The 12,541-nt window shown below is 46.5% G+C and overlaps 1 protein-coding gene across 1 annotated transcript; it reads left to right on the top strand.

Annotated features, from left to right (window-relative positions):
- Positions 1-1,452: 1,452 nt before the first annotated feature.
- LOC137911191 (transcription factor HIVEP3) lies at positions 1,453-12,294 on the top strand. Its single transcript, XM_068755586.1, has 8 exons — positions 1,453-3,448; positions 3,746-4,029; positions 4,288-6,285; positions 6,887-7,032; positions 9,610-9,785; positions 9,938-10,039; positions 10,635-11,293; positions 11,448-12,294. Exons 1-8 carry the CDS (start codon positions 1,453-1,455, stop codon positions 12,099-12,101), a joined length of 6,015 nt encoding a protein of 2,004 aa, XP_068611687.1. The 3' UTR covers positions 12,102-12,294.
- Positions 12,295-12,541: the final 247 nt, after the last annotated feature.

The following is a 12,541-nucleotide window of genomic DNA, read 5'->3' on the forward strand; positions in this document are numbered from 1 at the left end:
CTTTCGTTTCAATAGCAGAGCATCTTTACCTTTCAAAATAGCTGTACTGTAGGTGTGCCTCTGCACATTATCTACTATAAAAGAGTTGAAGCTAGGAAGACCTGTTGCCAATGTTAGCTTACTCATGTTGTCATAACAGTGACCTCAATCAGCACAACACCAGTAAATGTAGTCCGATAGTGTGACACATTCTGCGGTTTTATGGAGTATTTATTGTAGAATTATGGCTTCAGCAATACAACTTTCTCAGGCATCATGACGGGTGTGTCACTGTTTTTATTGCAAAGTGAGGATGCAAAAAAAGAGTCATAGGAAATATTGCTGCAGCATTTGATAGTCTTTCAGTTCTGTCAAGTGTAAATGTAAAATAAACTAAAATCTTATCATTGGTATTAATACTGTGCATTGACATCGTAGGATTACGGTTCCCTATATCACACATAAACTAAACATCATTTTGTGCTATTCAAGTAAGTACGTAATAATTTTGATCTGTGCAGTTTTCACTGCTATGTGTTGGAAGCAGATTTGTTATCTATCATTTTTCTGTCGCCTATACTCATCTTCCTCTCACTCTTTCTTTGCAAAATTGACATTCATTCCTTTCCAATACAGACGAGCTCATGTTTGATCTTTTTATTGCTTAAAGGTCACATATTACACTCTTTTTCCACAAGTTAATGCGGTTCCCAAACACTTATATGAAACATCTGTGACAGTCTTTGGTCAAAATAGAAAACAGATGCTGCAGGACTGCGTCTGTCATTTCTGTCTCAAACAGCTCTATCAGAAACGCCTCTGAAAATGAAACCGAAACTAAATTCATAGGGGGCAGGGCGCAGCTGCACGCTACCATGGTAACGGGTGATGTGACTTTTTATTAGCACACCCTAAAACATTTGTGCCAATTTTTGTCGGAACATTGCCGCCAACTTTGGGATTTATAAAGTATTCTGAAAAATAAACTTTATCCACTCTGTTTTTTTCTTCTTCTTCGACTTGTGCACGAGCCACAGGTAGAGCGTGGACGTGCGGAGCGCAGAAAATTGTGCCACCTGTAGAAAAATACTTATCTCCTTATCTTTTTTCCTCTTTCTTCAGAGACATTTTGAGGCTGAATGGTGCAGAACTTTCACAATCAACAAGGCAGATGCACAGGAGACCTTGGGAGGGCTGTTGGAATGGCTGAGGATGGACGGAAGCAGAGCTGCTTCAGACAAAGAGATGATTTATGTTTACCTGAATCCATGCAGCTCCAGGGGACCATTTAATGATGCCTCATTTGATCATTTTGAATAACTCTTGGCCCATACTTAAAAAGGCCCATTGTTGTTATTTACAATTTAATCTGTTGATGTTCCCCTGCCTCTGACCTCTCTGCTGCCATGCGGTTAGCCCCATGAGGCTCCAAGAGCCCTTCATTGTGCATCTTTAAGGTCTCCTCTTCACTCTATGGAGGCTGGGCCCAGCCATCCGGGTGATGGGGAGCGGTCTGGAAGGCAAGAGCAGCAGCATGTTATAGCTGAGACCTCGGCAGGATCTTGTCCACTTCAGCAGCCCCGGCAGCCTTCTGATTCTCGACCTGTACACAGAGCCTTGGGCCGCCTGCAAAATCGCCAACCAAAACACACGGACCTGCTTCGCTTACAGCAGCAGCAGGCTGTAGCATGGCAACGTGCAGACACCACGGGTCCCTCAGGAGGCAGCTTCCTCTCTACAGGTTCCTCTTCAATGTCATCCCTCCCTTCTACGTCCTCCAGTCGGGGTGAGCATGGCCAGTTAGTCCCATCTCAGTCCATCCAAGAGGCCCACGAAGGGATCAGCTCACCCAGAAAAGGGGAGAAGAAACCCCCAAAGCCAGGGAAATATGTATGCACTTACTGCGGCCGTCCGTGTGCCAAGCCCAGTGTTCTTCAGAAACATATTCGCTCCCATACTGGAGAGAGACCCTACCCTTGTGTCCCTTGTGGTTTTTCTTTCAAGACCAAGAGCAACCTGTATAAGCATCGTAAATCCCATGCCCATCGCATTAAGGCAGGCCTGGCATCCAGTCGTGATGAACCCAGTTCGAGTGGACCAGAGGGCAGTGGCGTTGGAGAAGACCCTGAGGAACACACAGAGGGAGAAAGCACTGAGTCTGAAGAGGAGACTGGACAACACAAAAAATCCTCCTCTAAGGAGATGTTGGGCCAGCAGAGGAAAGCTGGGAAGGAGCTGCTGGGAAGCTCAGAGGAGACGCAGAGACCCGACGACTCCCAGGCCATCAAGCAAAGACTGGCACTGAGGCTTAGTGAAAGGAAACGTGCCCCGATGGCTTCTCCAGATGACCATCCTTCCTCCCTCTCCACCTCCACCTCATCCTCTTCCTTAGGCCCTGGCAGTAAGGGCAGCACAGAATCTGGCTATTTTTCTGGATCAGGCAGCACTGACTTGTCCCAAGTTAGCCCCCCTAGTGCCAGTGCCAAAAGCTATGCAGAAATTATTCTCGGGAAATACGGACGACTGGGAGGGCAGCAGCGCGGCCCCCATCCACAGCAGCCTCATTCTTCCCTTTCCGCCACAGGAATGGAGGACAAAAGTATTCCCTTTGCTGTACCCAAAACCCAAGTAATAGAGCACATTACCAAGCTTATTACTATAAATGAAGCAGTCGTAGACACCAGTGAGATTGACAGTGTAAAACCCAGGCGCTCCTCTCTGTCCAGGAAGAGCAGCTTGGATTCACCCAAATTTACAGCCCCTAAAGATCCCTACTCATTTGACCCCAAAGGAGAAGCCCCCGGCCCCAGTTGTTTGAGACTCCAAGATAATCCCGAGGCAGATCCAGCAGGCGCCCATGAGCTGTCAGCAGTCCCTCTGCTCAGAAGCCAATCATTGCCATCACCTACCAGCCAAGGCGAGCCTCCTTCCTCCGGCACCATGTCCCCCAGAGGATACCGTCTCTGCCAGTCGTTTGATGAGCAGCAAGCTGATGTAGCAGAAATGCGGGTTTGCCATGCCCAGCGCATGCTGAGGCGACAGCCAGCCATAGAAGACCCTCTGGGAGCTGAGCTCCTGCTGGAGGAGGCCGGTCCCACCTCGTCGACTCCGAGCAGAGGCGCTGAACTCGCCAGGCAGCACAAACAGCAACAGCAAAGCCTGTTTGAATGTGAACCGTGTGGGGTCCAATTCCAACACAGTGAAGGGTATGAAGCCCACCAAAGCATATGCCCAGGCCAGCAAACACTACAACAAGAGAGCACAGATACAAACAAAACCTGCAGGGAGGATCGCCCCCAAATGATGATCCACTATAAGTTCCGAGCACTAGCTATGGCTGTGAGGAAGAGGAGGAAAGAAGAAAGTCTGGAGGAAGATCCTCCCAGTCCAGGGTCTGTAAGCATGTCGGACAACTCTGCGGGCCTCATCCCTTTGCCAAGCAGACCAGAGCACAGCCAGGCCCTCTCAGGTTTGTGTTCCATCTACACAGCATCAAGTAAAATTACATCAATTTTCCGATGTTAGCAATAATACTCTTTTCTGGCATGTGTTTTTTTTTTTAAATCTTTTATCTGAGAAATATGAATAGCTAATGAAAACATACTCAGAAAGTATCTTCATCAATGATGTACAGAGAAAATACTAAAATGACACTGCACCCCAGACATGAGAATGAAATGCAAGGCAGTTTATTGTAATTACTCAAAGCAGTAAAGGAGTACAAAATAAAGGTAACTCGTTTTTTAATTTTGTATTTTATTTCAAGGTGTTTCTTTACACACTGAGACAAAACAGCAGCAGCAGCAGGACAGGAAGGGTGTGTCTGTCATCCAGCACACAAGCTCTTTTGAGAAGCAAGAGAATATATCCATGGAAAGTCAAGAACTCGACGTCGGCGAGAGTCAGCAAATACAACCGTCCCAGCCAAAACCATCACCCTCTCGCCTCATCCGCCAGCCAAACATCCAAGTGCCAGAGATCCTTGTTACTGTGGAGCCTGATGCTGACATGCCATCTGTGTCGCCACCAGTGACAGCATCCTCATCCAAGGTACATACATAGCTTCAGAAATGTTTTACAATTTGGCTGTCTAGCCTTGGTTATGGATTATATATATATATATGCGGATCTTGTATTATTGACAGCTTCATGTTAAATAAATGGGAAAAATTGATTTACCGGTAAGAGTGTGTTTCTCATTTGATTTAAATCTGTGTATATCTTAAACAACCAAGGGAAGTGTTCAGCAGGTTAGCACTGTCCCTTCATCTTACACTCAATAATAGATTGACTACTTATCTATCCTAGGAGGTCGAGAAAGTGGAGGAGTTCCAGTGGCCTCAGCGTAGCCAGACTTTGGCCCAGCTCCCGCCAGAGAAGCTGCCACCAAAGAAGAAGAGACTCCGCCTGGCAGAGGTGACTCCCCAGTCCTCTGGGGAGTCGAGCTTTGAGTCTGGGTCTTTGCCTCGCAGCCCCAGTCAAGAGAGTAACGTCTCCCACGCTTCAAGCCTCTCTGCTTCTTTTGATGACACAGCGAGATCAGAGTCTGCCGTCTGGAAGTCCAGTAGCCAGAGTTCGCAAATGTTGATGGTGCCATCTGTTCTCTACCAACAACACCAAAGCCACAAGGAAATGAGGCGATCAGCCTCAGAGCAGGCGCCGACCAGCCCCCAACAAACAGAGCAAATCTCAGAGACAAGAAGCAAGTCCTTCGACTATGGGTCTCTGTCGAGTCAGCAGTCTGCATCTTCCTGGAAAGAGAGGAGAAAATGTCTCCTTGTGAAGCATGCCACCTTAGGGGAGCCTGAGCAAGAGGAAGGGGCGAGCGTTAGTCAGATGTACAGACCAGAGAGTCCAAAGCCTGGGCCTTCCCGCGCAGTCCATCCTCCACTCTACTCAACCGATGCAAGCCCCCAATTCAACCTGGAAGCCACTAGGAGAGCCTTGCAGCACTTACAACCACAGCCTTTCTCGTCTTCCCAGGACATGGTCCCTTTGCATCCCAGTGGCCACCAGGGGTTTTTCCCAGGATCACTGTCACAGCCACTCCCTGTAACCACTGCCTTCTCTGAAATATTATCCACTCAAGTCATGCACAGAGCGTTCCTACATTCACAGGCAGCGTCTTCACCCGTACGGATACACTCGGCACAATTCCACATGGCAGAGCGATTGGGAATTCCATCTCAACAGCTTCCTGTTCTAAATCCTCTCCAGTTTTCTTCCAGGCCAAGAGTTGGTCAATCGCTGATCTTACCCTTTCCTCCAAGAGTTACTGTGCACACAGCTTCTCCTCCCACCACAGACAGCAGACCCGCCATCTCCTCTATGTCTTCTGCCCTTACCCATCAATCACTTGTAACAATCTCCTTTGACCACCCACAGCCGGTAATCACCACATGCCTGGCACAGCTTACACCAGTCGTGTCCATTGTGGTGCCAGTGCGCCTCCAGACACATTTACCTACATATGCTTGTGCCATGTATACCACCCTGTCTCAGATCCTGGATTCCACCTGTTTGCAGGGACCCGTTTCTTGCACAGCAATGGTCATTATGGGTCAGGCGGAGGGGGACAAGTTGCAAAGGTCTTATTTGCAGGTCCCCTCCCCAGATGCCAAGAGCATTCTTCCCCTTTCCTTGCCGACGGAGCTGGCCTCAGGATCTGGAGACACGTACGGTCCACTCGGTGCTGGAGGAAGTAAGCGCATGCTTTCACCTGCAGCCAGCTTAGAACTGAGCACAGAGGCCCAACGTAATCAAAAAAGGGTAAAGGAAGAAGGGGAGGAGGAGCAAAAGACGGTAGAGGAGGAGGAGGGCAAAGACAAATCCACTGGGAGAAAACTGGAAGAAGGTGAAAAGAAACAGAGCGAGAAGACGGAGATAATAGCGGAGGGAGAGCAGAGGCATGTGCCTCGGATGCGCGATCGTGTGGAGGAGGAGGAAGCGTCAGCTGAAAATGTCAATAAACAAAAGAAGGAGGTGTCACTTGTGAAAGAGAACTTTGGCAAATCGAGTGCCCCTACATGTCCCACCCTTCGGACCACCACCTCAGTGAACTGGTGCTACCTGAACTATGTCAAGCCCAACCCTTCTGTCCTGAGGGAACCACGCACCTCAGTTTATTCTACCTGGAGCACCAGCGCTCACAACCCAAACCTGCCGGGACTCAGTACAAAGGTAGCCTTGTCTCTGCTGTGCTCCAAACAGAAGTACAGCTCAGAGACGTACACAACGGCCATGGCCCCGAGCCCGGCTAAAAGCCAACTGCCCTCTGCCCGTAGCAGGACCCAACATGTGTCAGAGGTAAACAATCAAGTTTATATTTGCATTGACAGAGAACCCTCTGATATTGATTCTGTTATTTATTTAACGGGTTTAAAGGGTCACGGCATCGTTTTGCACATCAGTGAGTTGAGTTTTATGAATATGAATCGATGCTCATGAGTCACAGGAAGCAGGTCAGGACTATTCTCTGTAATGAAGAGAGGTCTGAACAGCGCAGTGGGGAGAAAGCTCAGCGCAGACGGACTGTTTGTAGCTGTCCATCAGATTTGAGCAGTTTGAAATCTGCTGAACTGTCCCAACTAATATTATGTGAGGCTGGGACTCAAGGACGAGGAAGATTTGACACCGCTTGTCTCCTGTAGTCTGCTCCTCGTCTCATCAGCTGCTTGGTCAAATCAACCTTAATTTTGAGTTATGTAAAGACCAGTATTGAAAAGCTATTCTTAAACCTTTTTTTATTACTTGTGTAATAAAAAAAACCAGATAGTTCTGTCTAATTTCTGTTCTTATTTTCGTTTTTCTTTTCTTTATGCGATGCTGAATAAAGCGGAGCATTATTGAACATAGTTAACAAGACTTTAAGTTGTTTCAAACTTTTCTGTGTCCATCTTGAGTGTAGGTGCACGCTATCCCGTCCAGCACCCGCACTAAAGTAAAAGATCAGCCGGAGCAGGACAAGAAAGAGAGCAAAGAGAAGAGAGAAGAGGAAGGACCGTCCACCTCCAAACAGAGCGAGGCTTCTCGCCTTCGCATCTTCGAAGGCGGGTAAGAACCACAAGAGATTCTAAGATTATTAAAAGACACCTTTTTTTAAGTCACTGGGCAGGCAGTGAAGTTAGTTCCCACTACGGCAGCCTTCCACCTTCACTTAGATTATGCGTTCTCATCCTTCCCACCTCTAATGTTTCTCCTCCCTTGATCTCCTGCTGGATTTTATCCCTGCATGGAAATAAGCACAGAGCGAACACAGAACAATGTTTGCACCCTGTAAGGACTCATTATCCACATGCACCTTTTGTCAACACATTGAAACCACAAGCAACACTTCATGCGGCTTTTTTATATGCCACTCTCTCCAGAGTTTATTAATATCACGTCACTAAAGAAACTGATAAAGTGGCTGAAGCATTGGTGAGTTAACCTAAACGCCGCTGATAAAGTGGGCAGAGCCATTCCTATAGCGCTCCGGGTTAACAGCGTGTGTCAAACAGATCAATCTCCTGCCTTTTTTGCTGTTATGTAGTTGTTACCGTTCAAATCAATGGCCTTACAAATTGGTCACACCCTGGTTGACACAATATTCTCTCTGGTTGGGAGAGGCAGATTGTCAGTTGAGATTACAGAGAGACGTGCTGCTGATTTAATGCTCGATGTGAGAAGTGCGACTTCTGCCTTGTTTTTCCCGGGTTGTGGGTGGGTATTTTTTTTAGCAGTGGCAACAAATACATGGCAGTAAACAGTAGCCAGCTCCTGAATGAATACAAAATAATGCTACTATTGAGACCGCTTTACCGCTGTGTAACAATTTGTTATTATTTATCAGCTGCCGTTCCTGTTATGCAACTGGGAGCGTTCACAAGACTGCCTTTTTGTGGATGTACATATCCTTTAATCCGACACAAAATCAGCACACATTGGATATTTGCAGTTCCAAATAGATTGAACATCCCTTCATGAGTAGGGAAAGCAGACGGCGCTTTTCATGGAGGACAATTCGTATTCAGATGAAAAAAGTCTGCAGCCCACTGTGTCCCACAAATAGACTTTTGGTAAACATCAAGATTGTGTATAAACAATCTTTTATAGACGAGACCTAAATGTGTTGCATGACTTTATATATAGTGTCTATTTTGGGTTGTGGCACCGCCAGGCTTGCCTTCCCTCTCTTTAGCTGCTGCTGTTGTTGGCAGGGCCGCCCGATTGCAGCAGAATATTCTCTGTGTGCCCGGGAACAGCCGAGGGATGCAGTGTTGCTGGGGCTTCCCCGACCCACCTCCATAAAGAAAACCTTGTTTCCTGGGTTTCTCTTGTGGGTGTGTTTTTGGGTGCACATCTATGTATGTATGTGTTTTTGTTTTTTTAAGCTCCCAAACCCTTTTCCACAGTTATCATTACTGTGGAAGCCGTGCTCATCAATATTTTCATGAGAGCAACTGGCCTACAGAGGCGTCTTAGTTTTAATCACCTCCGCTAAGGAGGTTATGTTTTTGCTGGCGTTTATCCGTCTGTTTGTTTGTCTGACCGTCTGCAACATAACTCAAAAAGTTAAAGACAGATCGTGATGACATTTTCAGTAAATGTTGGGAATGTTACCAGAAACGGATGATTCATTTTTAGATGTGATGATCCAGAAGAGATCCCTGATTTTGGATCACTTTGACATCTCCGTTAACATCAGTGGAGCATCAAAATTTATTCCTCAATGTCTCGGATGATTATCAACTGATGCTTATGAAAATTGACACAGTCATGTAGGGTGGGGGGGGGGGCTCTATCTCGCCACCCAATTTCACCTGTGAGACAGATCCAGTTGAATTTGGGATACATTTTCAAACAAAATGATTTTGATTTTGGATACTTTCAATAATATCGCTCTTGTTAAAAGGAGGTATTGTTTTTGCTGACCTTTAAAGAGACTGTGGAATTAGTAGAGGGCAAACGGATTTGTTGTGTCTTCAAAAGCTATGGATCCAGCTCCAGAAGAGAACCCACCATTACTGAAAGTGGGATTTTTGTGAATAACTTCTAAACTAATAATGATATCAATGTGAATCCAATTGCTAAAGGCCTGTTTTTTATGGTTAACAAATCTAAAAATATAGATAAAATAAAAGTAGGGCCACTATTTCTGGTGTAAATCACAATATAGGTAGGTTAAGGTGCTTGGCGGAGGTCTGCGATCTCCGAGTGCTTTTCTGGTTTTTACTTATTCATTCAACACAGTCCACCGTCATCAACTCTTTCTGTACAGCACCAAATAATTTACAGGCAAAGATCGGAACTAGCTGGTGGAGACAGAGAAGCATTTAGAAGCCAAACTGAAGTTAAATACACCCTTAAAAGTTGGTAGAGACAAAATAGAGACAGCATTTCAAAACATTGACTCCGAATCCAAAATGTGCAACTATTTCTTACATCTGATTCACTTCCCAAAGTGAAAGCACTTTAAAGATATTAAACTATCAATCAACACAGCTTTGAAATGCAGTTCAGTTTATAGTTGCATGGATTTTTCACAAAGAAGCTTGGAAGGTGTGCGTTCTCTTCCGACACTACTTGTGCCACCTTTTGTCTCAAAGAAATCTCCATTAACCCTGTTTGTTTCTTCTGGCTCTCCATTAGGTATAAGTCTAATGAGGAGTACGTTTACGTGAGAGGTCGGGGAAGGGGCAAGTACATATGTGGAGAATGCGGCATACGCTGCAAGAAGCCGAGCATGCTGAAAAAGCATATCAGAACGCACACTGATGTCCGTCCATACGTCTGCAAACACTGCAACTTTGCCTTTAAAACCAAAGGTATGTGGACGGTTTATAAGTTAAAACATTTACGTTGGTCTTCTTTCCCTTGTGCCACATGCTTTTGAAATACTGAGCCCTCATTCGCTCTCTCTCTCTCTCTCTGTGTAAGAAAGTGAAAATCTTAATGTGCTTTTCTTGTTCCTTCCTAGGAAACCTTACGAAACACATGAAGTCAAAGTCTCATGGGAAAAAGTGCCACGCAGTGGGTGTATCCGAGTCATCGGTGGATGAGCCAGAGAGTGAGGAAACAGGTAATTGACATCTCACATATCTCCATGTACTGTAGGGAAATAGTGGCCCACCCGCTATATGAACTTCTGCCTGCACAGCAGCCCGGCACTGACAGCTTATGCAACGCCATGTTCTATTCTGCTCCCTTTGGTCGTGGGTAAGAAATGTGGAAAAAGTACATGTTAAATTATTGAAGAATGCAGAGCATCTCACAGTTTCTTGCAGTTGCAGCTCGAAGAATACCTGGAATGTATTACTGGTGTATGACAAGAGTACACACTCCGCCATTATTGTCTGTCCTTCAAAGCCACAAAGGCATGTCAAACCCAGTCCTTCACACAATCTCCTCCTCCTTCCGCTCCCACACCTCCCCTTGCTGTCTCTTTCTTGCCGGCAGACTATCAAGACTTTGCACGATGCGCCATTTCAACATTCTTTCTTTTCACAATACTGTTAATAGTATTGAACAGAAGTGTGGTGATATTCAATTAAATCCCATTCTTTTCGTCCTCACTCTATAACATGGGTGTTGGGTGAAGTCTAAAGAAACAATGTGCTAGCCTTTATACTGAAGGGACGGACTCTAAAGGATGTGTTGGTCTTCCGTGTCTGCAGAAACGGTAGGAAGCGATGAACGCGCGTCTGCCTCAGCAGAACAGGAGCAGCACCAGTTTTCTGAGGTGGAGTCGGAGGATGATGACGATAATGACGACGATGATGAGGAAGAGGAGTCCGCGTCCCACGATGACCCACCATCCTCCTGTTCATCAGACACCCATCCATCAACAGGAAGGCATTCCAGCTGCAGTAGACATTCACAGGGCACTCCGGAACCTGAGCCCCCAGGACCTGGTCCAAGCCCCTGCCAGGAGCCCCCCCCAAGGGGAGTCTGGACCAGCAGACGAGCTGCCTCTCCGGGGAGCCGGCGAGGGCTGTTCTCTCGGCGGGCCTGGAAGGCATCGCCAAGAGCTTTCTCCCCCAGTAGCGAGAGCTGTTCCCCCAGCCGCAGCCTCTCCCCACGTCTTGAGCTATCCTCACCCCTCCACAGCCTCTCCCCCAGGACAGAGCTGTCCTCACCCAGCCAGCATGTCTCGCCGTCACCTGAGAGAGGACCATCTCCCATCAGACCCCTTTCTCCTCTTCGTCCTATTTCGCCCAGCTGCTACCAGACATCCCAAGCCCGGGCCCCTCCCTCGCCGCTCAGGTTACCACACAGGACCCCGAGATACCTTCCATGGGAGAGCCCAGACAGAAAGGGCAGTCATGTCAAACCGGTGAGTCTTCTCTTCCTAGCTCGCGTATATGTTTATGCCTATAGAAACCAGACTTGAGAACGAAGCTTTCCTTGCATTTTCTGCCAAGTATCTGGGAGAGTGTTGATGTAATGTGATATACAGTTTAATTTTGATGTCATTACGCCCTCTGCAGGAGAAAAGTGGTACAGTAGCAGAAGGGTCGACATTGCCAGAAGGGAGCTTGTTTGCCCCTGCTTTCCGTCTTTCCACCTGTGAGGCTTATCCTGGCCAACAAACCACGGACATCATCTTCAGCCATCTTCCCATGCACTCCCAGCAAGCTAAGGTCCCTTGTTTGATGATCCCCATAGGTGGGATCCAAATGGTACAGGCCAGACCCAGGTCCCACCCTACCACACCCTCGTCCCCCACATCTCCTCCCCTGGAGGGGCTGTCACTGGCCAGGTTTGAATCATACTGGGGCGGGCCCCCCAGAACTCAAGGGCTCAGGACTCCTGGAGACCACTGGACAGAGCAACAGGCAGCAGGAACCAGCCAATCAGGGCAGTGTGTTCATAGCACGGCACTAACATGTTCCAAACTGGAGTTGGAGACCACAGACTCAAAGCAATATGGCAGCTCACATAGCTCCATCCACGCCTATAGGTTTGAGACTGAGGGCACTGAGCACAGCGTCAGAGACACCAGTATAAGATCACCGCTCAGTCTAGCAGACCCCGTAGCCTCACCTGTCGTTGGACAACAGCTAGAGGAGGAGCCTAATTCTGGTGGCGATCAGGTGGAAGGAGGAGCTAAAGACTCATCTCGAACAAACCTGAGCACGTAAAGCGATCTGCAACTCGATGCATCGTGCATCCCAGTTTGCTTTATTGGTTGCTACACTAGTCTTGTTTTTTATTGCTTTGTTTTTATACACTTTTCAATACTATAACTTAAATGTTTGTTCTTTGGCAATATTCAGGTTTGTTAAAAAAAAATGCACTTTTGTCTTTGAAATAAAATAAAATTCAGTATCTCTCTCTTTCTCTCTCTCTCTCTTTCTTTCTATATAAATATATGTATATACAGTATGTGTGTGTATTATTATATATATAATATATATATAACACACACTCCTTCTTTATCTCTATGGATACTGGAAATCTTTCTCTAAATATACAGTATGTGAAATTATTAATAAATTTGTAAATGACCAAAAACTTTAATCAGAAAATAATTCCATCTTTTGTTTCTCCAAATGTGTCCAGTATTACTCAAAGTGTATTT

The sequence above is a fragment of the Brachionichthys hirsutus genome, chromosome 3 (genome assembly GCF_040956055.1).
Source record: "Brachionichthys hirsutus isolate HB-005 chromosome 3, CSIRO-AGI_Bhir_v1, whole genome shotgun sequence".
Taxonomy (NCBI): domain Eukaryota; kingdom Metazoa; phylum Chordata; class Actinopteri; order Lophiiformes; family Brachionichthyidae; genus Brachionichthys; species Brachionichthys hirsutus.